This window comes from Salmo salar, chromosome ssa13 (assembly GCF_905237065.1).
Source record: "Salmo salar chromosome ssa13, Ssal_v3.1, whole genome shotgun sequence".
NCBI classification, from domain to species: domain Eukaryota; kingdom Metazoa; phylum Chordata; class Actinopteri; order Salmoniformes; family Salmonidae; genus Salmo; species Salmo salar.
Window position 1 is genome coordinate 89,938,109 of NC_059454.1, and position 25,548 is coordinate 89,963,656.

The window sequence follows — 25,548 nt, forward strand, 5'->3', positions numbered from 1 at the left end:
TGGATTGACCTGCACAGGTAACCTTTTTTTTGAAGTGATTTATTTGGCCATCACACAGCACCCATGATAAGCAAAACTGGGCCTGAAATCTTTTTTTTTTTTAAACTGGATAAGATTTGTACATGCCACAGTAGCCTCTCCCCCCCACAAAATCTACACCGGGATACAAGCCTTTTCAGGTCATTGAACACAAGAAATGTTTATATGTGTCAACTCAAGTAGACTACCCAAGTACCCTGAACAGTACAGGAAGTTAGTGCGCATGTAAAAGTGGTTCATTACCTTGGCATAGAAACCTAAGCCACCAGTGCTCTGTAATGTCTGACACAATAGTTTAGCCCAACCATGTTCATTTGACAGACTGGAGAATAAACCCAAACATATCCCCAGCTGAGTTGAAACTTTTATTTATGTCAGGCAAGACAAGGTAAATGACACATTTTTATTCATGAATTGAACACATATCATAATTTATGGCATGGATGAGAGGGCAGCCCAGAGAGTATTAAAACAGATTATTTCTTTGAACTCTCATAGAAATATCAGTAGAGGGCAGCAAACCAAATGCAGCATTGCCAGGTGATCAGTACATTCTGCTTTCAGGAAATGAAGACGAAAGTGTCCTCTCCCAGCCTGATGAAAAAAAGAAAGTCTAAAAAACAAATATGCTCAATGTCCATATAGGAATTACCTCTAAAAACATTAGGGGTTTTACCTCTGTAGATCTCATGTCAGTAGGCTTTTAGTGATGGGCAATTGTGTTCTACAGTAACATCCCTGCCAACCCCCCCAATATATGCTAAGTAGTGAGGAGCTGTAGGCTACCTGGTACTCTTCCAGTTGTCTGCAGGGCCTGAAGCCACAGAGCGCAACATCCACAGGGTCTTCAGCACTCGCTTCCCATCAGGCAGTTCGAAACACTGACCAACCCAAGAGCTACAGGAACCTGGGGGGGGGATATGATGCAGTTGCATCATAACATTGGTCAAATGCCAGTCAAGGTCAATCAGATTGAGACAAGAGCCACATTGTGGAAGGTTGGATAAGTGCGACACAATGCATTTCTTAACTATACATTACACAACATTAGGCCTTGCTGAACACATCCCAGGGTTTACACACCTGCCTCCCATAACACAGAGAAAGCCACAGAGGTTTGCAGACCCTGATTACCAGTCACACCCAGTAGCTTGGCCTGTTCTGGACCCGTGACTCCTGGAGCAGTCGCCACTGCACTCTGATAAAGGCCTCTGAGCTCAGAACCAACCGCCTCAATAGCAAGCACAGAGCCCAACTCATTTCGCCACACTCCCGTCACATTGCATGGGATTGCCTGGAAGAACACATGCAAAATAAGGTCACCACTACTGTGTCAATAACAGCAGAGACACTTCATGACATAGTATATTTAAAACAGGAAGTAAAAGCAAGTCTCAGATTTCTATCTACTACGTGATCTGTATTGTTACACTGTTCAAATTGTAATAGTGGAGCCCACTGACTAATTGTAGTTTTACCTGAGGTAGCAGCAGTCCCAAAATCACAGCATAGACACTGATACACCTTGCAACAAAACTCATCATGTTTGATTATTTCAAGTTGCTTTGCTGAGCAGCTCGTTCCCTTCTTATACTGATTTACCAAGTTACTATACACTCCCCCAAACCAATCAGCACCTGCCCTTTCTAACAAGACTTAATTAATGAACAGGGTGTAGATCTCAATAGTCTAGCTGTCACTTCTTACCAGCAGTTAAAAGTCAATGCAGATTGAGGAAAGGAGAGGAAAAGAGGACTATTGAAATTCACCCCTAATTTGAACATTTGCAGCAGGTGTTTCTTCTCTATGAACACAAGTCCTCTCACAAGAGTTTCTAGTTTTTTGGCTGTAAGTTAACCGATTGGCCAATGAAATGTACACCCGTCTCGACAATTCTAAAACATGAACCAGGTTTCCATCCAAACTTTTTATGTGAGTAAAGTACGTCGGATAGAAAATGTCATAACAGGCCTGATGGAAACAAAACATTTGGTCGGTGAACTTTCACAATGTCCACGAAACAAAATAACCTAGACATGGTGGATCTTTTGTGCCGGTAAAATGAACTATGCGATCAATGTTTGTGGAAACGACTTTATGCGAAAATATTCATAAAATAACCATCATATCGAAGTAAACTTGGGAATCACGCGATGATACGGTGTGTGGTCCTCCCACTACTACTCGTCGGGGAAGCATGCACTTTATTAGGCTGCATATGAAACACATTATGATGAACTTCACAGGGTGGTGAAAGTGCACGGTATGTGCTTGACGCTCCTTTCCAATAAATATCGAGGGTCTTATTCTGGTGATATTGACTACCATTTGACAAGTAAAAATAATATCCCTCTTTTGTCCATAATAATGTCATCGTTTTGGCTAGAGCGCACGTGCCAATACCAGAATGGGCAGATTGGCTACGTAACGCTAAAAATGTTTTGTGACAAATCCATCAGTAGAGTTGAAAATGCAACGGAAACCCATTTAACTTGTATTTCTTATTCACTACATGGGAATTTAACCACAAAAGTTATTTTATGTGCTCTATGTCATCACGCACAGACTTGTATCCGCAACAAGTCCATTTGATGGAAACACGTCTATGGTGTGAAAATATACATGTTTTATTCATGTAGATATTAGAATATTCGCATAATAATCTGTGGCCAATTGTATGGAAATCTAGCTATGGACGATGATAAATTCAGCATTATATCATCCTGGGCATATATTTGAGACGTATCATCAATTCAGTCGATACAGAAAACAATGTGTTATGTTGATCAATAGAGGGTGCTATTTTATTGGACTTGAACAAGGTTACTCCATCACTCCATGAGAGCTGGAAAGCATAATTGTCAACAACCTATAACAAACATTAATTAAACTGTAAAGAACCATGTGCCCTAGTGAATGTATGACTGGACTAACATTATGTATGTATATCTTCCTCACATAGATATATCATTCTGAAATCTGTCTTTGAAATTGGTAGGCCACTACAGCGATGCAATTTTGATTCACAGGTAAATGGACCATCTCAGATACATTCCTTGGTCGCATCACCTCACCAGTAACATGAGGTTAATCGTGTGGTGATGTGTTTAACTATTTTGGGACAGCTTATCCAATATCAACATTTTTCGAAATGGATTTTCACTTTTTCATTAATAAACCCCATACCAGACACTCTCCGTTGGGTTATATTCTACTGAAGGCTTGAGGGTTAAATGTGTCAGTCAGAGTAGAGCAGTGAGCACATTGTGAAAGCAATAAAGACTTGCCAGTCACCTTATGCAATCAACACCATGAGAGAATCTCAATTGCATACTCCTAGCGTCCTCTCGCCTCGCCTCATTCTCAAAACCCATTGGATAAGAAAGCCAGAGGTCCCTCCCCTTTGACCTTATCCTCCAATGGGCTTTGAGCAGTAGGAAGGCGTAAGCTATTTAGAATTTACCATGACGAGGCATATTCTACCCCACCTCAACAACTGTGACATTTGAAATAGATGGTGATTCTTTTGGGCTTGATGGGTTGTAATTGGATATTTACACTAACATTCAATATCCTGTCTTAATTTAACTGATGGAAATTACACACTATGGTTTTATGGTCTTGCTTTAAAAAAAACGATATATTTTAATGAGTGAAACACATTAGACTGGCCTCACATGGGGTAAATTATTTTATTTTGATGATCAAATGTTATTGCTTTAGGTGTGTGTGCGTGGGAGGGAGGGTGTGCCAGACAGGTTCCTGTCAGACAGACAGAAACAGCATTATAAACAGTGATGGATTTACAGAATTGTGTGATGCTGTAAAAATGAGCTTTTTGTGTATTTTTATGTGGTAGTTTAGTTACATTGTCTTTGATACTCAAAGAAGATCTTCAAAAGATTCATAATGCTGCTTAGTTCATTTTAAATATCAGGCATTCTGTGTCTGTCCATGTATACAGCATGTAGGCCTATACCACCATTACTCATTATACATTTTCCCATATCTCAGTGATATAACATATGTTAAGTAGCCTCCATTTATATTATGATACTCTGTTTCATAAACTTCAAATTTTCACTCAAATTTTGTGGGAAATTTTTTCCTGGAGCTCCACAGTTGCCAGAGCACCTTGGTAACCAGGCACGGAGGGCTCTCCGTCAAGCAGCATTGAGCGGTGTGGGCGTTCCTATTTTCTTTGTCAACTTCAATGATTTTTATTTGTTAAAGCTCCATATACGACCCATATAGGCACAGATTTGTTATTGTAATCTAATCCACTGAAAATAATGACATGAATGGGTGCCACTGACTTACCACTAATACTATAAATATATATATTTTAGTTGTTTTTTTGTTAGGGTCCCCTGAACGTCGGGCCCCTCCCCAATATGAACACGTCTTAATATACCATGCCAACAATGTTTAGATTTACAGGACATTAGCTTTAAAACTGCAACATTTTCTCTCAGCCTCATAGCAAAATGTATAGATTAGCAGGAAATTAGCTATTCATCTCAACATTTTATAATATGTATAATTGCAGGTAGTTAGCTGTTTTCCGCAAAAACAACAAATTACAAAAACCTTGCGGGGCCTTGCGAAACTGCGTGATATGCCACCGATGGGTGCAAGCAAGATTGCATACATATTATGATTTGTTATCAATTCTCACACAAGACAAGAACAGTGCCCAAGCACATAACATTCAAGTAATAAATCTACATACAACCTTCGGTAAGGAAATATCTCTCAATGCTCAATGCTGAAACGAGAAACCTGTCGGGCCAAATGAGTAACATTCTCTGGCATAGACAAAATTGTGTTTGCGTGGATAGTGTCACATTAGATTAGTATAATGCGCTACCTGCTGCACTACAGAAGACACCAGTCTTGATAGCCCTATTTGCTTTTGAAGTGGACCAAAGCCCAAAAGTAGGATGTTGGGATTCAACAGACAGCCCCAATTCATCATGGAAGATTTGGCATTTCACAGACGCCAATAATTGCACCTGGCATGTTATATATGGGTACCTGCTCCACTAGATCGCACAACAGGGATAGAGTCTGACATGTTAAAAGGGCCTTCTCCATTATAGATCACACAGTAGTTGAGTTTATGTCAACCTTTTTGGAGATGAGTTGATGAAAAAATGAAAACCCGCTTTGATTACCACTAGCTGACAGACACACGTATCTCAATTGATTTGGATTTCAGTTTACATCAGTTTACATCAGATCTGCTCCCTCCAATTTATTGTGACTGCTCAAGAGTGATGTATTGGTAGCTATTTGGTGCATCTTTTTGTTTCAGAACCAGGACTAGACTAGGAAAAGACTGTTGGAACCACCCTGAAGCCACACACTCATGATGAGAGCAGCCGCGGTTTTCTCCCCACCCAACAGAGACGAAGGTCATGAGAGCGCACCTGAGCAGTGGGAGGTTGATCCCCAACGGTTGCCATCAACTGTTGTTGATGATACTCCGCTTTTAAATCCCCCATCTTTAACCCGATGTATGACTCTTCTTCCGGATGCTTTGTACAGACGACGACTGAATCCGAGAGGAGAGTGGTATGATAACACGGTGAACAGCGACGACGACCATCACGACCAACAAATCGTTTCGATGAATACATATGAGGACCACAACGGTGTATATCAGACTCAAGTAGAAAAAATCCCTAGGAATTCAGATGTCGAGGCGCACGATTTCGAAAGTCAGTGGGATCATTCTGAGTTCGATCACAGAAACTTCCCTCAGAAAACGTAAGTGCGACACTTGGGAGATAAATCACCATCATAATAGTATCGGGACATTATGTCCTATTAGCAAGAGTATCGCTTATACTTCAGGTTGAGTCAGTGGAGAAGTCACTTTGATTTTTGTTCGACATTTGATATCAAATCAAAGGAACAAGCTTGCCTTTTATAATGTGCAAAATGCCAATATTTACAGCTGCAATATGTAACTTTTTGGGTGACAGAACCAAATTCACATAGACATTTTTGCTATAGATCTGTCATTCTCATTGAAAGTCTAAGAAGGGGTATATGTGTTCTATGTGTGCTATTTCTATGCTTCCTGTTACTTTCAGTTTTGTATGCCAGCTTCAAACAGCTGAAAATATATTTTTGGTTATGGAAAGATATTTCACAGCGGTTTAGATGGTACAATGATTCTCAACACTTGCTTGTTTTGTCACATAATCTGAAATTAAGCAAACTATTCAAATTTTAGCAACCAGGAAATGGTGAAGCGATTTCTACATCATGCATCTTTAAATGAAAACTTTTTCTTGGTTGTTTTACATCAGGCTACACCGCCTTCTTGATATTCTGAATATTAATAAAAGGCATAATCTGGGATATGTCAAGCTGTTCAATGGTATTATAATGTAATATAGTATAGACATATATTCCTGAATAATAACATATACATTTCTGATGAGGAGTGGCGATTTAGTATGTAAATCTTGGTGGGGCAAACCAAAAAATATATATTTTAAATGCATGCCAGCAAAGCCACTTGTCACGTCCTGACCATGGTAAGCTGTTATTTTCTATGGTAGAGTAGGTCAGGGCGTGACAGGGGGGTTTCTTCTATGTTTTCTATGTCTATGTTGTTAGGTTCTAGTTTTGGTATTTCTATGTTGGTTTGTTTGGGATGATCTCCAATTAGAGGCTGCTGGTCCTCGTTGTCTCTAATTGGAGATCATACTTAAGTAGGGTTTTTTCCACCTGATTTTGTGGGATCTTGTTTTTGTATTGCTCAGTGAAGCCTACAGAACGTGACATTAGTTTTTCCTTTGTTTATTGTTTTGTCTAGTGTTCTGAGTATAATAAATATTTATCATGAGCACTCAACACGCTGCACCTTGGTCTACTCCTTACGACGATCGTCACACCGCTACACAACACTGAACAATACATTAATTGCACTATAACGGTGCCCACAAACTGTTAGGGCCTACATAAAGCTGTACCAACAGCAGAGCTATCTTTTCAGCACCATGGAGTGAATCTTTACCACTGCTACACCTGGCTATCAGCGGAGCCTTGTCTGGCAGCGAGAGTTCATTCAGCCTCATTTACTGGCTTTAAAAAAAATGTGGCTGACTTGCTTAAACAAATGGGGTTTCTACTGACAATTGAGATATACAAACTATGGCATAAGGGGACGATGAGCGGATAATAGGCAATCCGTAATTTCGATGACAACATTAATTAGCGAGCTAAGATGGACGTTGTCAATAACTATTTGTTCAGCAATTTTGAAATGTACAGCAACAAAATTCAGAGCATGGGCCGTTCTTACAGTATTCTTCTGTACACCAAGTCAGAACCATAGGATAAACAAAGGAGGCATATAAGCAGACAATGACAGCTCTGACAATTTTCAATGATTACATTTCTCTAAAAAAGGCTATAGGCTACATGTGCACCACCAAGTCAGAACAGTAGGCTAAATTATGAGGTGGAAAGGGACCAAATTATTATGGTGAGGCACATGGGTTACTAACAGCGTACTACACAACATACACTTAGTATTCCTTTCTTAGCTACACTATACATATCTTTGTCATCAAAGTGTGGCATTCTCTGGATTCATGGTGCTTTCAAGACAACTGGGAACTCGGGGGGGGGAAACAAGGTCGAATCATGTCAGTGATCTTCAGGTTGGAGCTCTAGAGTTCTCAACTTGGAATTCTGAGTTGGATGACCGTTCAACACATATTTTCCCAGTCAGAGCTAGTTTTTTCAGAGTTCCCAGTTGTCTTGACCTCAATGAAGTCTGAGATTTCCCAGTTCCGAGTTTCCAGTTGTTTTGAATGCGCCAGAAGTCATGCTGGATTGACAGCATGGCCAATGTATTCAACCTTTTGGTGTTGAATGTTTATCCTTTTAAACTTGGAAAAGAGACCCTTAAACCCAGACTTGGACCAAACACCCACTCCACTGAATAGCAAGCTGGTGATTGCTTTGCAATGCTTGCAGTTAGCCACTGATTCCTTCCAACCCACTCATTGTTGAATTTGCGATTTCCAACTTGTGTAATATTTATGTCCAATGGCCGATTAGCACCGATACGTTTTATCTATAATTTCTCTTCATATGACAAGGATTGAAAAGGATTTGCCAGTAGATTGTCAACTTGATTCATGATGACGACTGCTTGACTAGCTTGCTAGCTAAGATTTTGAAAGTATGATGTTAACATGATCAGCCCAATCAAAGCTACGGTAGATATAACCATCATTTTATCTGAGGCCAATGATCTTGAGCCTTCTTGGATGGGCACTTATAATGTAACTCTATGGCAGCACCCAAGGGGCTTGAATTTTCGAGCTCTCCCATAGATTTTGTGGTGACATAGTGTCCCCATGAGTGACAGAACACTGACCAAATCACGGCGCAACTAGAGAACATTACCAACCTCTACGCTCCATATTTTACGTTGGCTGCACCACCACCACAGAAAGTACTGAGCTAGGCTGAAACACCTGTGTTTTGGAGCTGCCTTAATCAAGAAAGCAAAAAAGAGACCATGTTTGTATGCAGCTTTATTAACTCAATGATATATTTTTTAACATTGTTTGCAAACTGGTATGTGACACGTGTCAATGCCAAAATAACATGCAAAACAGAAGAAGAAGAATACAGTGCCATTCGGGAAAGTATTCAGACCCCTTAACCTTTTCCACATTTTGTTATGTTACAGCCTTATTCAAAAATGGATTAAATAAATAAAAAATCATCAGCAATCAGCACACAATACCCCATAATGACAAAGTCAAAACAGTTTTATTTTATTCAAAATTAAAAAACTGATCACATTTACATAAGTATTCAGACACTTTGCTATGAGACTCAATTGAGCTCAGGTGCATCTTGTTTCCATCGATCATCCTTGAGATGTTTCTACAACTTGATTGGAGTCCACCTGTGGTAGATTCAAATGATTGGACATGATTTGGAAAGGCACACACCTGTCTATATAAGGTCCCACAGTTGACAGTGCATGTCAGAACAAAAACCAAGCCATGAGGTCAAAGGAATTGTCCAGAAAGCTCCGAAACAGGATTATGTCTGGGGAAGGGTACCAAAAAAATGTCTGCAGCATTGAAAGTACACAAGAACACTGTAGTCGCCATCATTCTTAAATGGAAGAGGTTTTGAAGAAGACTCTTCCTAGAGCTGGCCGCCCGGCTAAACTGAGCAATCAGGGGAGAAGTGCCTTGGTCCGGGAGGTGACCAAGAACCCGATGGTCACTCTGACATTGCTCTAGAGTTCCTCTGTTGAGATGGGAGAACCTTCCAGAAGGACAACCATCTCTGCAGCACTCTACCAATCAGGCCTTTATGGTAGAGTGGCCAGACGGAAGCCACCCCTCAGTAAAAGGCACATGACAGCCCGCTTGGAGTTTGGCAAAAGGCACCTAAAGACTCTCAGACCATGAGAAACAAGATTCTCTAGTCTGATGAAACCAAGATTGAACTCTTCTCCTGAATGCCAAGCGTCACGTCTATAGAAAACCTGGCGCCATGCCTACAGTGAAGCATGGTGGTGGCAGCATCATGCTGTTTTTTTTGTTGTTGTCAGGATCGAGGCAAAGATGAACAGAGCAAAGTACAGATAGATCCTTGATGAAAACCTGCACCAGAGCGCCACAGGACCTCAGACTGGGGCGACGGTTCAACTTCCAACAGGTCAACGACGATAAACACGCAGCCAAGACAACGCAGGAGTGGCTTCAAGAAAAGTCTCTGAATGTCCTTGAGTGGCCCAGCCAGAACCCGGACTTGAACCCGATCGAACATCTCTGGAGTGACCAGAAAATAGCTGTGCAGCAATGCTCCCCATCCAACCTGACAGAGCTTGAGGATCTGCAGCGAAGAATGGAAGAAACTCCCCAAATACAGGTGTGCTAAGCTTGTAGCGTCATACCCAAGACGACTCAAGGCTGTAATTACTGCCAAAGGTTCTTCAACAAAGTATTGAGTAAAGTGTCTGAATACATATGTAAATGTGATCTTTGAGTTTTTATACATTTGCAAATATTTCCCCAAAACTGTTTTTGAATTGTCATTATGGGGTATTGTGTGTAGATTGATAAGGGGGAATTATTTTTTTAAATCAATTTCAGAATAAGGCTGTAACGTAACAAAAAATGGAAAAGTCAAGGGGTCTGAATACGTTCCGAAAGCACTGTACTGTTGAAGTCGGAAGTTTAAATACACTTAGGTTGGAGTCATTAAAACTCGTTTTTCAACCACTCCACAAGTTTCTTGTTAACAAACTAGAGTTTTGGCAAGTCGGTTAGGACATCTACTTTGTGCATGACACAAGTAATTTTTCCAACAATTGTTTACAGACAGATTATTTCACTTATAATTCACTGTATCACAATTGGGTCAGAAGTTTACATACACTAAGTTGACTGTGCCTTTAAACAGCTTGGAAAATTCCAGAAAATGATGTCATGGCTTTAGAAGCTTCTGATAGGCTAATTGACATAATTTGAGTCAATTGGAGGTGTACATGTGGTAGTATTTCAAGGCCTACCTTCAAACTCAGTACCTCTTTGCTTGACATCATGGAAAAATCAAAATAAATCAGTCTGGTTCATCCGTGGGAGCAATTTCCAAATGCCTGAAGGTACCACATTCATCTGTACATCTCTACAATCAATAGTACGCAAGTATAAACACCATGGGACCACGCAGCCATTATACCGCTCAGGAAGGAGACGCATTCTGTCTCCTAGAGATGAACGTACTTTGGTGCGAAAAGTGCAACAACACAACAACAGCAAAGGACCTTGTGAAGATGCTGGAGGAAACAGGTACAAAAGTATCTATATCCACAGTAAAATGAGCCCTATTTCGACATAACGTGAAAAGCCGCTCCGCAAGGAAGAAGCCACTGCTCCAAAACCGCAATAAAATGCCAGACAACGGTTTGCAACTGCACATTGGGACAAAGATCGTACTTTTTGGAGAAATGTCCTCTGGTCTGATGAAACAAAAATAGAACTGTTTGGCCATAATGACCATCGTTATGTTTGGAGGAAAAAGGGGTAGGCTTGCAAGCCGAAGAACACCATCCCAACCGTGAAGCATGGGGGTGGGAGCATAATGGTGTGGGGGTGCTTTGCTGCAGGAGGGACTGGTGCACTTCACAAAATAGATGGCATCATGAAGACGGAAAATCCTGTGAATATATTGAAGCAACATCTCAAGACATCAGTCAGAAAGTTAAAGCTTGGTCGCAAATGGGTCTTCCAAATGGACAATGAATCCATCCCATCCAGGAACCCCAAGCATACTTTCAAAATTGTGGCAAAATGGCTTAAGAACCACAAAGTAAAGGTATTGGAGTGTCCATCACAAAGCCCTGACCTCAATCCCATAGAAAATGTGTGGGCAGAACTGAAAAAGCATGTGCGAGCAAGGAGGCCTACAAACCTGACTAAGTTATACCAGCTCTGTCAGGAAGAGTGGGACACAATTCACCCAAGTTATTGTGGGAAGCTTTTGGAAGGCTACCCGAAACGTTTGACCCAAGTTAAATAATTTAAAGGCAATGCTACCAAATTCTAATTGAGTGTATGTAAACTTCTGACCCACTGGGAATGTGATAAAATAAATAAATAAATAAAAGTTGAATAAATCATTCTCTCTACTATTATTCTGACATTTCACATCCTAAAAATAATGTGGTGATCCTAACTGGCCCAAAACAGGGAATTTGTACTAGGATTAAATGTCAGGAATTGTGAAATACTCAGTTTAAATGTATTAAATGTAACGTCTTGACCATAGAAAGCTTTTATTTTCTATGGTAGAGTAGGTCAGGGTGTGACAGGGGGTTTTGTCTAGTTTATATTTTCTTTGTAGTGTGGGTCTAGTTTCTGTATTTCTATGTTGTTGTTTTTTGGGATGATCTCCAATTAGAGGCAGCTGGTCATCGTTGTCTCTAATTGGGGATCATATTTAAGTTGTTGTTTTTCCCACTAGGTTTTGTGGGAGATTATTGTGAGTTAGTGTATGTTGCACCTCTTCGTCACGGTTTGTTTATTAGTTTATTTGTATGTCTTGCATAGTTTCACAGTTATAATAAAACGTGGAACGATACACACGCTGCACTTTGGTCCGCTCCTTCATCATACGACAATCGTGACATGTATTTGGCTAAGGTGTATGAAAACCTCCGAATTCAACTGTGTATATATTTTTTTGGAGCCCCACCTGCCCTGATTGACGTGTCGGCACTGCTCATGAGTCTAGTACAACTATCTTCCTACACCTGTTTTACCTCTTATATAATCCAAATTATGAGTAGGCCTGTTTATGATACATTATTTATAATGCTCCCATTTTGAGCATTTGCAAACAAACATAATATAGCCAAATATGTGTAAAACTATAGTATCCTGTTGATCACATGGACTGTCAGGCCTTGCATTCATAGCCCCATTTATGAATTGGGGCTATGAATGGTGGTAACATTTCCCCGGGCCCATCCTTCCGCTTCATTTTACAAGTAGCTGGGCAGCTGTCATGGACTAAAACAGATTGTACAGCTTTCTGAGTGTAGGTTACTTAAAGAACACCATGAGGCTGCATTTATTTAACTGGGCATATGAAACCTATATAGAGAGGACTGGATTGAGTCCCCATCAGGACTTCAGGATATATTTTGCTTAGCTAGTACTGTACAGCAAATGTTTGACTTTCAATCAAAGCCGTCAGATTTCAACAGATGCCGATCACACCTCTCTCCATAGAGAGACCGCACCTGTCATCCAGTTGCTCAATAAAAAAACTCAGCAGACCAAGGATGTTGTGTATTATAAACTGGGTGGTTCAAGCCCTGAATGCTGATTGGCTGACAGCCGTGGTATAGCAGACCATATACCATGGGTACAACAAAACGTTTATTTTTACTACTCTAGTTACGTTGGTAACCAGTGTATAATAGTAATAAGGCACCTCAGGGTTTGTGGTATGTGTCCAGGCTGTGTCCAGGCAGCTCTTAGCCGGGGTTTATTGGCCATATACCACACCCCCTCGAGTCTTATTGCTGAATTATACACGCTGAAATTCCATAATCATGCCATTGTAAAAAACAGAAAGTATCCAAGCACTCCTTGACTATCATTTTGAAAAGTGTAAACGTCTGCTTTGAATGTTATGTTTTTTTCTACTCACTTTTCTCTTCAATTTCTGTGATCTTCCTTCTGCTCTGAATAGTTTTTGTCACCGTCTTTCTCCATTCAGAGTTGAGACCATGCACCATAGAAAAACTACTGTGCGAGAGAAGGGTCGTCGGCAGGCTATCCGTGGACCAGCCTACATGTTCAGTGAGCGGGGCACCAGTCTCACTTCAGAGGAGGAGCGCTTCCTAGACTCTGCTGAGTATGGGAACATCCCAGTGGTGCGTAAGATGCTGGAAGAGTCCAAGACCCTCAACATCAACTGTGTGGACTACATGGGCCAGAATGCACTGCAGTTGGCCGTGGGTAATGAGCACTTGGAAGTGACAGAACTACTGCTGAAGAAGGAGGGTCTAGCTCGTGTGGGCGATGGCCTCCTCTTGGCCATCAGTAAGGGCTATGTACGTATCGTAGAGGCTATCCTGGCCCACCCTGCATTCGGAGGTGGGCTGCGCCTCACTTTAAGCCCCCTGGAGCAGGAGCTACGAGATGATGACTTTTATGCCTACGACGAAGACGGCACGCGTTTCTCCCATGACGTGACCCCGGTCATCCTGGCTGCACACTGCCAGGAGTACGAGATAGTGCACACTCTGTTGATGAAGGGAGCCCGGATCGAGAAGCCCCATGACTACTTCTGTAAGTGTAGCGAGTGTCATGACAAGCAGTGCCGTGACTCGTTCAGCCACTCCCGCTCCAGGATGAATGCTTATAAAGGGCTGGCCAGTGCTGCCTACCTGTCCCTGTCTAGTGAGGACCCTGTATTCACCGCTCTGGAGCTCAGCAACGAGCTGGCTCGCCTCGCCAACATCGAGACTGAGTTCAAGGTGAGAAACACAAAGACCAAGCTTGAGGATTGGAAGAAGGGGGTTTACTGCTAAATAATATTTTCATCTGTGTAATGTATTGGCTTGCTTTCTCTCTCATATGCTCTCCAACCTCTCACTAATTTAATAATATGGGCTCAAAGCTTTGTGCAGATATTTCTGAAAGTGCTGATTTCAGTCTTTTGATCACACAGACATGATTAATTGGGCAGAGATCAAATCAGGTAATACACGTGCACTACACTCAAATATTATTGGAGTGATGACACACTTATATTATTGGGACCCGCTTTGAGAAAATTAAGATTGGGAACACGCTCAAATGAGTCATTGACCTTGTGACATGTTTAGAAATTATTGCAATATCTGAGTGTACTGTATGTCAGGCTTTGCAACATATTACCCACCCTCAACATACAACGTATTCATGTAGCTTTTTCAAGAATAAGTCTAATCAGGGATTTTCATATCCAGTCTGTTGACTCCTGGTATTGTTGGAGCTGTTCATAAAAAATACTCCACAGGTCTGTCTAATCTTTCTGTTATTTTATCCTGATTACTGACCTCTCCAAATATTGTGTTGAGGTTTAAAATTGATGGGTATGAATATAGACACACAAATACAGTATCTCCTCATACATTTTAATAATTTATCAGACACTCTTATCCAGAGTGACTTACAGTTGTGAGTGCATACATTTTAATACATTTTTTCTTTTCGTACTGGTCCCCTGTGGGAATTGAACCTACAACCCTGGGGTTGGATGCTCCATTCTCTACAAACTGAGCCACACAGAACACAAACACGTAGATGCACGCCAACACACTCAGACGCACACACACAGTTCATGCTCATGATAAAGAACCATTATGAGTGACAAACACAAACATTGGCATGCAAACTCGTACTCTCACACCCTGCCTTAATGAGGTAAGAAAATATACACAGTATTTGTCAGTGCAGAAAAGGTTGGTCTCTGGGTTTCCAGGTTTCTATTGGAATATTTTACATGCGGAACATAAAGGGAGAGACTGACACGTGACCCATTTCAATAATTCTCACATATCTCTTTCCCTTTCCCTCTCTCTCTCTAGATGTAGTTCATGTACCGTAAACTCCCGCAAATTAAACACTCTTATATTATTGGAACCTGCTCTGAGAAAATGAAAATTGTGAACATGCTCAAATCAGTCATTGACCTTGTGACATGGTTAGAAATTAGCCTACTGCTCAAAGAGAGGGAAAACAGGAGTGGGCTGATGTGGCCTGATAAGCTGATCCAAGCAAATGTAGCTAGCTAGTTATCTATTCTGTTGAAACAATCTAACTAGTCTTTAGATTTTATTGGGATCCCCATTAGCCGATGCCAATGGCGACAGCTAGTCTTCCTGGGGTCAGTGATTGGAATTTGTTCTGCTACTGACATCTGCCTATTAGGCCTACTAACAAACAGTCAAAGTAAAACCTTCCCTGTTCCTGACTGTGAGATGACACGCAATTTAAAAGGTATAAGCCACTACACTATTGTTCATCGCCGGTAGCATCTGCCTGTGGGCACTCCAAGATTAAAAAATGAGAAATAACTATAGCTAGTGTGAAAGCCAATGTATTTAATTAACAAGAGAGAAAATAGATTATAAGGGATATAAAAATGTTATAATTTTAAAATGCCACGAATCTGAAGGGCACTTTTCTCGTAGGAGGGCAAAAGAACAGGTGCTCAGGCACCCTTAGACCTGTATCTGTGCACGTGCCTGTAGATAAGCCACATTCACTCAAAGGGGAATTCAATTCTGAGAATCAGTGAGAGAAGAACAATATTAATCAAGGATTTTCATATCCAGTCTGTTGACACCTGGCAGGGCCGGCCCTTGCCTTTTTTGGGCCCTAAGTGATTTTTTTAAAGCAAGTTTGCTGCAATTCTACACATTTTTCCATGGGACGGAGAGATTGTGCAACAACAAATGGTCGGAGGACCCCTAGCGGCTGGGGCTCCCTAAGCAGTCGCTTATGCCTAGGGCCGACTGTGAATCCTTCTGTTATTGTATGAGGGAGCTGTTAATTAAAAGTAATCCACAGAGAGTTCTGTCTAATATTTTTGTTATTTTGTCCTGACTACTGACCAATCAGTACTCAAGCTAATCAAAACAAAAAATGGTTTGGCTTGAGGGTAAGAATGGGTATGAACTTAGTCACAAAGACACACACACTCACAAGCACACATACAGTATCTCCTCTTTCTGAGGAACAGCCTCAGAAAGACATGTAGAAATGTGTGCGCACAAATGCACAATTTATGCTCATTATAAAGAACCAAAATGTGTGACAAACATTGGCATTCAAACTCCAACTCTCACACACCCTACCTTCATGAGAGAAGATAATATATGCAGTATTTGTCAGTGCAGAAATGGTTGATCTGTGGTGTTCCAGATTTCTATTAGAATATTTTACATGCAGACCAAAAAGTGAGAGACTGAAACATAATAGCAATCCATCAAAGGTTGTGACCCCTGGAGTTTGCATCATTTTCAATCATTCTTACAGAATTCTCTCTCTCTCTTCTCTCTGTGTAGAATGACTACAGGAAGCTGTCCATGCAGTGTAAGGACTTTGTGGTGGGAGTGCTAGACCTATGCAGAGACACGGAGGAGGTGGAGGCCATTTTGAATGGGGATGTGGACCAAGCTCTGCCCGGCGATCACAGTCGACCCTGCCTCAGTCGGGTCAAACTGGCCATTAAGTACGAGGTCAAGAAGGTTAGCTGAATCACTCAAGCTGAATCAAACATTATATTTTTTTCAAACGGCCATTTTAAATTTTAATCTCCCTCTGGTGTTTGTGCGTGTCTGTAATTGTCTTTAACAACACTCAGTAGTCTTCATTTGAAAAGCAATCAATCTCAAGGGCACAATGAGAAACACACTTTTGAGTACATTTTCCCATTCTACCCGTCCCCTATAAAGGGTTTATTATAAAGAAAAACTGGAATGAGGCCTAAATGAAATAGGTGTTTTACAACTGTTTAACAACCATCAATGTAGGGATTCTACAACGCAATAATATGCAAGGTATGACAAAACAGACAACCTCTGCCTCTGGTTATCAATGTTGTAGTATGTCAAAGTTATTTTTCATTATGTCTCTAGTTTGTGGCCCATCCTAACTGCCAGCAACAGCTCCTGACCCTGTGGTATGAGAACCTAGCTGGACTTAGGCAGCAGTCTGCTGTGGTGAAATGCTGGATAGTCCTGGGAGTGGCTATTGGCCTTCCTTTCCTCTCACTCGCATACTGGATAGTGCCCTGCAGTAAGGTACACACACAACCTCTTTCTATTGTCTTCTCAGAATCACTCCTTAACACATGATCCAGGCTGCATCACATCCAGCCGTGATTGGGAGTCCCAAAGGGTGACGCACAATTGGCCCAGCGTCGTCCGGGTTTGGCCGGTGTAAGCCGTTATTGTAAATAAGAATTTGTTCTTAACTGACTTGCCTAGTTAAATAAAAACAAAACAAAAAATAATAATAATATTTAAAAAATATATGTTTTACCTCTACCTACATGTACATATTACCTCAATTACCTAGACTAACCTGTGCCCCCGCACATTGACTCTATACCCGTATCACCTGTAAATCCACTCGCTACAGCTCTTTAATTATGTTTTTTTTCTTTTTTTCTTTAACACTTATTTTTCTTAACCTCATTGTTGGTTAAGGGCTTGTAAGTAAGCATTTCACTGTAAGGTCTACACCTTTTGTATTCGGTGCATGTGACAATTAAAATTTGATTTGATTTTGGTATATATCATGAGATTGATGGTTGCTGTTTATGTGGTTGATTTCCTCTGTATCAGTTCGGTCAGATTCTCCGTAGCCCCTTCATGAAGTTTGTGGCCCATGCTGTTTCATTCACCATCTTTCTTGGACTGCTGGTAATCAATGCCTCGGACCGCTTCGAGGGAGTAAAGAACCTTCCCAACGAGACTATAACAGACCACCCTCTTCAGGTGTTCAGGGTCAAAACCAGTCAGTTCTCCTGGACTGAGATGCTCATCATGAATTGGGTGATTGGTAAATTACTCTGATTTACAAACAGCTGCTTTTGTGGGAGAGACATTATTATCCAGTCTATTCATATCTCCTTGTTCATATCTTTTAACATGGTATAATCTGAATGAAATCTGAATGTACTGAAATAATGTCACTCGTATGCTCCAAACAGATTTGCATTGAAAAGCACTCTTCTCTTTGTTAGGGATGATCTGGTCAGAGTGTAAGGAGATCTGGGCTGATGGGCCAAGGGAGTACATCATGCACCTGTGGAACGTACTAGACTTTGGCATGCTGTCCATCTTCGTGGCATCCTTCACGGCTCGGCTCATGGCCTTCCTGAGGGCCTCTGAGGCCCAGTTGTATGTGGACATGTATGTTCCCAACATGCCCAACATAGACCTGAGCAACGCCTCACTGCCTCCAAATGTAGCATATTACACACATGGTCAGTGCAAGTGATATGTTATTATTAACATTTTACATTTTAGTCATTTAGCAGACGCTCTTATCCAGAGTGACTTACAGTAGTGAGTGCATACATTTCATACATTTTATTTCATTTCATGCATTTTTATTTATTTATTTATTATTATTATTATTTTTGTTGTACTTAAAAGATGATTATAATAATTGCATAGGTCCAACTCTGTCTACAGGCTAACAGTGTGTATGTAGTATTACAGTAACCTTAGTGTCATAAAACGAACAAGTGCTGCCACCGTTTCTCTCTCACTCTCTCAGCAAGGAACAGGTGGTTACCCTCCGACCCTCAGCTCATCTCCGAGGGTTTGTACTCCATTGCAGTGGTGCTCAGTTTCTCCCGCATTGCCTACATCTTGCCTGCCAATGAGAGCTTCGGCCCACTTCAAATCTCCCTAGGCCGGACGGTCAAGGACATCGTCAAGTTCATGGTCATTTTCATAATGGTCTTCCTGGCTTTCATGATTGGCATGTTCAATCTATATTCTTATTACCTTGGTGCCAAGTACAACCCTGCCTTCACCACGTAAGTAGGCTTCACCACGTAAGTACCCTCCTGCCTATTCTTGTAAATGAAATGTTTTAAGTAGAGATTTATGTGTATTTATTCATTTGTGTGTTATTTATTAATGTCTGTGTCCACGCGTATACCGTCTGTGTGTGTGTGTGTGTGTGTGTGTGTGTGTGTGTGTGTGTGTGTGTGTGTGTGTGTGTGTGTGTGTGTGTGTGTGTGTGTGTGTGTGTGTGTGTGTGTGTGTGTGTGTGTTGTGTTTGATTATTTGTGTTTATATGTGTTCACAGAGTGGAGGAGAGCTTTAAGACTCTATTTTGGTCCATCTTCGGCTTGTCTGAAGTTATCTCTGTGGTCTTGAAGTATGACCATAAATTCATAGAGAACATTGGTTATGTTCTCTTTGGCGTCTACAATGTGACCATGGTAATCGTACTGCTCAACATGCTGATTGCAATGATCAATCACTCCTATCAGGAGATTGAGGTGAGACTAGGAAGCAATAGGCCTAAACACCACTAGGGAATTCACGGGAAATCAAAAGTCAATAATCACTGTTTTGAGTTCAAAGGGGAATAATGTCCATTTAGAGTATGTGTGAGTATTATACTGTTATGTTCATGTTGTATTCATGTACCATTTTATGAGTAATGTTGCGAGCAGTTTTGGTAAAATAATCAGACCATACTAGATGAGTTAAAATAAATGAGTCATTGCCTCTCTCCTATCACTCTCCAATTATGCACTCCCTGGTGGTCTGTCTCAATCTCAACAGGAGGATGCCGATGTGGAGTGGAAGTTTGCCCGTGCTAAACTCTGGCTGTCCTACTTTGATGAGGGGCATACTCTTCCCCCACCATTTAACCTGGTTCCCAGCCCCAAGTCCTTCTACTACCTAGTCCTGCGCACAAGGGCTTGTCTGGTGAGGCTGTGCAAGGCCAAAGCCTGTCTCCAAGACAACCAGCGGGAGATGGCCATGATCAATTTGCGATTTAAGGTCAGAAGTCGGCTTTGAGGGAGTGGCTGTAGCCGATTTGTATATCTGCCTCGTTAGATGTTGTCAGTCTTTAATGGATTTTTTAATGGGTGTGTGGTTTCTGTTCTGTTTCAGATCAATCAGTACAGACCTCAAACGAGGACACCAGGGCAGGATGACTTCACCATTAGGAAAACCATCAAACATCCTACTCGATACCAGGTACTTCCTCCATACCAGTCAATTTGATTAATTAGCAAGATCAGACGATACTCAGAAGTGCTACATTTTGAACTATTGTCTCTTAAGATTCTCTCTTTTCTTGACAGAAACTGATGAAGAGGCTCATTAAGCGATATGTGCTAAAGGCTCAGGTTGACAGTGAAAATGACGAAATCAATGAAGGTGATTTATGATTCATATCCATATGTAAGATCAGAAAACTGTTGTGCCCTCTTAACGGAAGACTGATCATTCTTACAACTGCAAGGCCGTGACATGGAGCTGTAGTGGATCGAGTCATTAATAACCTGTGGTGCATCCCTTGCAGGGGAGCTGAAGGAGATCAAGCAGGACATCTCCAGCCTGCGATATGAGCTTCTGGAAGAGAAGTCTCAGGCCACAGAAGAACTAGCTGACTTGATCCAACAGCTTGGTGACAAGCTTAGCAAGAACGCCAAGAAACCTTGATGGAAGTTGAGGGGTGTCCTCTGTATAAGAGCTTTGTATAAGACCTTCAAACTTAGATTCATAGTGTGTTGTTAGTGTTACGCGGAGTGGAACAGGGGAACCCAAGAGCAGAGTCAGACGAGGGGACTGGGATGAAGTAACCAAGGTATTTATTGAAACAAGGGGAAGATGGAGTGCAGGCCAGGGGGAGCTCGGTCGGGTTGCAGGAAACCAGGTGCGGAGGCTGAGGCTGGAGCGAGAGGTGTTGGTACGGGGTGAGCAGGTCCGGAGGGGAATCCAAGGGAGTAGTAGAGTGGGGAATCCAGGACAGAGTAGCAAGATGACGAGACGGGAGACAGGGACCAGAGTCAGAGTGGGCGGAACTGTAGCTGAGAGGAAAACAGCATCAGGCAAGGAAAACGGGCACAACAGGATCTAATAGTAACAAACGGCTAGAAGGGTAGACTGACTGAGTAGAGATTACGATCTGACAGTGTGGAAGTGGCAGGACTGAGGATTTGTAGAGGTGTTGATTATGGACAGGTTGCAGCTGGTGGGGATCTGCTCTGACTCCAGCACACCTGTCTCCGCCCACACAATCACACACACACACACACACACACACACACACACACACACACACACACACACACACACACACACACACACACACACACACACACACACACACACACACACACACACACACACACACACACACAGAGAGAGAGTACTGGGGGAGTGGTGGAAGGTCAAAGAGACAGGATGAGCAGTAGAGGGTGTTGCAGATGTGACAGTTAGATTATGGGATTGCACTCCGCATTGAGGTAGGGTAGGCTACTTGTAGTTGTGTTCCTCTATCGATTTTAAATATATATTCACATTAATCATTCTGATTGTAAAATAGTATGATGGGATGTGTGTAGACAATATTTTACTTTATATAATATATATATATATATATATATATATATATAATAATGCTTATTGAAATATTTAGAATTTTTGTATTAAAATCATTATTATTGAGTAGGCCTGCCTGTATTATTGATCAAATCAAATGTATTTATAAAACCCTTCTTACATCAGCTGATGTCAGCTGTTGCTAGGAAAAACTCCCTAGAAAGGACAGAACCTAGGAAGAAACCTAGAGAGGAACCAGGGTATGAGGGGTGACCAGTCCTCTTCTGGCTGTGCCGGGTGGAGATTATAACAGAACATGGTCAAGATATTCAAATATTCATAGATGACCAGCAGGGTCAAATAATAATAATCACAGTGGTTGTTGAGGGTGCAACAGGTCAGCACCTCAGGAGTAAATGTCAGATGGCTTTTCATAGCCAATCATTCAGAGTATCTCTACTGCTCCTGCTGTCTCTAGAGAGTTGAAAACAGCAGGTCTGGGACAGGTAGCACATCCGGTGAACAGATCAGAGTTCCATAGCCGCAGGCAGAACAGTTGAAACTGGAGCAGCAGCACGGCCAGGTGGACTGGGGAGAGCAAGGAGTCATCAGGCCTGGTAGTCTTGAGGCATGGTCCTAGGGCTCAGGTCCTGAGAGAGAGAGAGAGACCGGATAAGACAGGAGAAATACTCCAGATATAACAGACTGACTAGCCCCCCGACACATAAACTACTGCAGCATAAATACTAGCGGCTGAGACAGGAGTGGTCAGGAGACACTGTGGCCCCATCCGACGAAACCCCCGGACAGGGCCAAACAGGCAGGATGTAACCCCACCCACTTTGCCAAAGCACATCCCCCACACCACTAGAGGGATATCTTCAAACATCAATTTACCATCCCGAGACAAGGCCAAGTATAGCCCACAAAGATCTCCGCCACGGCACAACCCAAGGGGGGCGCCAACCCGGACAGGAAGATCACGTCAGTGACTCAACCCACTCAAGTGACGCACCCCTCCTAGGGATGGCATGGAAGAGAACCAGTAAGCCAGTGACTCAGCCCCTGTAATAGGGTTAGAGGCAGAAAATCCCAGTGGAGAAAGGGGAACCGGCCAGGCAGAGACAGCAAGGGCGGTTCGTTGCTCCAGTGCCTTTCTGTTCACCTTCACACTCCTGGGCCAGACTACACTCAATCATAGGACCTACTGAAGAGATGAGTCTTCAATAAAGACTTAAAGGTCGAGACCGAGTCTGTGTCTTTCACATGGATAGGCAGACCATTCCATAAAAATGGAGCTCTATAGGAGAAAGTCCTGCCTCCAGCTGTTTGCTTAGAAATTCTAAGGACAGTAAGGAGGCCTGCGTCTTGTGACCGTAGCGTACGTGTAGGTATGTACGGCAGGACCAAAATGGAAATATAGGTTGGAGCAAGCCCATGTAATGCTTTGTAGGTTAACAGTAAAACCTTGAAATCAGCCCTTGCCTTAACAGGTAGCCAGTGTAGAGAGGCTAGCACTGGAGTAATATGATCCATTTATTTGGTTCTAGTCAAGATTCTAGCAGCCGTGTTTAGCACTAACTGACGTTTATTTAGTGCTTTATCCGGGTAGCCGGAAAGTAGAGCATTGCAGTAGTCTAACCTAGAAGTGACAAAAGCGTGGATACATTTTTCTGCATCATTTTTGGACAGAAAGATTCAGATTTTTGCAATGTTACGTAGATGGAAAAAAGCTGTCCTTGAAACAGTCTTGATATGTTCGTCAAAAGAGAGATCAGGGTCCAGTGTAACGCAGAGGTCCTTCACAGTTTTATTTGAGACGACTGTACAACCATCAAGATTAGTGGTCAGATTCAACAGAAGATCCCTTTGTTTCTTGGGACCTAGAACAAGCATGTCTGTTTTGTCTGAGTTTAAAAGTAGAACATTTGCCGCCATCCACTTCCTTATGTCGGAAACACAGGCTTCCAGGGAGGGCAATTTTGGGGCTTCACCATGTTTCATCGAAATGTACAGCTGGGTGTCATCTGCATAGCAGTGAAAGTTAACATTATGTTTCCGAATGACATCACCAAGCGGTAAAATAAAACGGAACCTTGAGGAACACCGAAATGTACAGTTGATTTGTCAGAGGACAAACCATTCACAGAGACAAACTGATATCTTTCCGACAGATAAGATCTAAACCAGGCCAGAACTTGTCCGTGTAGACCAATTTGGGTTTCCAATCTCTCCAAAAGAATGTGGGGATCGATGGTATCAAAAGCAGTACTAAGGTCTAGGAGCACAAGGACAGATACAGAGCCCCGGTCTGACGCCATTAAAAGGTCATTTACCACCTTCACAAGTGCAGTCTCAGTGCTATGATGGGGTCTAAAACCAGCCTGAAGTCTTTCATATACATTGTTTGTCTTCAGGAAGGCAGTGAGTTGCTGCACAACAGCTTTTTCAAAAATGTTTAAGAGGCATGGGAGATTCGATATAGGCCGATAGCTTTTTATATTTTCTGGGTCAAGGTTTGGCTTTTTCAAGAGAGGCTTTGTTACTGCCACCTTTAGTGAGTTTAGTACACATCCGGTGGATAGAGAGCTGTTTACTATGTTCAACATAGGAGGGCCAAGCACAGGAAGCAGCACTTTCAGTAGTTTAGTTGGAATAGGGTCCAGTATGAAGCTTGAAGGTTTAGAGGCCACAATTATTTTCATCAATGTGTCAAGAGATATAGTATTAAAAAACGTGAGTGTCTCCCTTGATCCTAGGTCCTGTCAGAGTTGTGCAGACTCAGGACAACTGAGCTTTGGAGGAATACGCAGATTTAAAGAGGAGTCCGTAATTTGCTTTCTAATGATCATGATCTTTTCCTCAAAGAAGTTCATGAATTTATCACTGCTGAAGTGAAAGCCATCCTCTCTTGGGGAATGCTGCTTTTAGTTAGCTTTGCGACAGTATCAAAAATACATTTTGGATTGTTCTTATTTTCCTCAATTAAGACTGCATTTAAGGTATTGCGCAAGGTTAAATTGAGTTCCTCAGTTAGGTGGTTAACTGATTTTTGTACTCTGACATACTTGTGTAGGTGGAGGGAGTCTGGAAGGGCATCTAGGAATCTTTGGGTTGTCCGAGAATTTATAGCACGACTTTTGATGATCATTGGTTGGGGTCTGAGCAGATTATTTGTTGCGATTGCAAACGTAATAAAATGGTGGTCTGATAGTCCAGGATTATGAGGAAAAACATTAAGATCCACAACATTTATTCCACGGGACAAAACTAAGTCCAGAGTATGACTGTGGCAGTGAGTAGGTCCGGAGACATGTTGGACAAAACCCACTTGAGTCGATGATGGCTCCGAAAGCCTTTTGGAGTGGGTCTGTGGACTTTTCCATGTGAATATTAAAGTCACCAAAAATTTGAATATTTGCGGGGGATATGGTCACTATTGTAACCAGGAGGAGAGACCTCATTTAACACAGTAGATTCATCAGGCTTAAGCCATGTTTCAGTCAGGCCAATCACATCAAGATTATGATCAGTGACTATAACTGCCTTGGAAGTGAGGGATCTAACATTAAGTAGACCTATTTTGAGATGTGAGGTATCACGATCTCTTTCAATAATGGCAGGAATGGAGGAGGTCTTTATTCCAGTGAGATTGCTAAGGCGAACACCGCCATGTTTAGTTTTGCCCAACCTAGGTCGAGGCACAGACACGGTCTCAATGGGGATAGCTGAGCTGACTACACTGACTGTGCTAGTGGCAGACTCCACTAAGCTGACAGGCTGGCTAACAGCCTGCTGCCTGGCCTGCATCCTATCTTATTGTGGAGCTAGGGGAGTTAGTGCCCCGTCTATGTTCGTAG

The 25,548-nt window shown here is 42.0% G+C and overlaps 2 protein-coding genes across 3 annotated transcripts; one reads left to right on the forward strand and one right to left on the reverse strand.

Annotated features, from left to right (window-relative positions):
• Window positions 1–371: 371 nt before the first annotated feature.
• On the reverse strand, window positions 372–5,815 carry avd (avidin). 2 transcript variants are annotated; one of them, XM_045692197.1, is made up of 4 exons: window positions 1,518–1,620; window positions 1,123–1,333; window positions 826–946; window positions 372–633 (listed from the first exon to the last, which is right to left on the reverse strand). In XM_045692197.1, exons 1-4 carry the CDS (start codon window positions 1,581–1,583, stop codon window positions 600–602), a joined length of 432 nt encoding a protein of 143 aa, XP_045548153.1. In that variant the 5' UTR covers window positions 1,584–1,620; the 3' UTR covers window positions 372–599. The 2 variants fall into 2 exon arrangements, with proteins under 2 accessions (XP_045548153.1, NP_001134707.1); NM_001141235.1 differs by lacking the exon at window positions 1,518–1,620 and adding an exon at window positions 5,472–5,815 and having other exon boundaries at window positions 393–633.
• On the forward strand, window positions 5,132–21,707 carry LOC106568097 (short transient receptor potential channel 7). The gene is made up of 12 exons (XM_014138128.2): window positions 5,132–5,811; window positions 13,327–14,089; window positions 16,667–16,849; window positions 17,240–17,404; window positions 17,951–18,167; window positions 18,352–18,594; window positions 18,891–19,155; window positions 19,431–19,626; window positions 19,916–20,137; window positions 20,252–20,338; window positions 20,446–20,521; window positions 20,667–21,707. The coding sequence occupies exons 1-12, from the start codon at window positions 5,411–5,413 to the stop codon at window positions 20,804–20,806; spliced, it is 2,958 nt and encodes a 985-aa protein (XP_013993603.2). The 5' UTR covers window positions 5,132–5,410; the 3' UTR covers window positions 20,807–21,707.
• Window positions 21,708–25,548: the final 3,841 nt, after the last annotated feature.

Bases quoted from the DNA above. Each gene is read 5' to 3' on its own strand.
- LOC106568097 (XM_014138128.2), top strand. From the start codon at position 5,411: ATGATGAGAGCAGCCGCGGTTTTCTCCCCACCCAACAGAGACGAAGGT. The intron at 17,405-17,950 runs GTACACACACAA...CCTCTGTATCAG, and splicing joins GGATAGTGCCCTGCAGTAAG to TTCGGTCAGATTCTCCGTAG. The intron at 20,339-20,445 runs GTACTTCCTCCA...TTTTCTTGACAG, and splicing joins AACATCCTACTCGATACCAG to AAACTGATGAAGAGGCTCAT.
- avd (NM_001141235.1), bottom strand. From the start codon at position 5,681: ATGTATTCATCGAAACGATTTGTTGGTCGTGATGGTCGTCGTCGCTGT. The intron at 1,334-5,471 runs GTGCGCTCTCAT...GTGTTCTTCCAG, and splicing joins ATCAACCTCCCACTGCTCAG to GCAATCCCATGCAATGTGAC. The intron at 634-825 runs GTAGCCTACAGC...TTTTTTCATCAG, and splicing joins GACAACTGGAAGAGTACCAG to GCTGGGAGAGGACACTTTCG.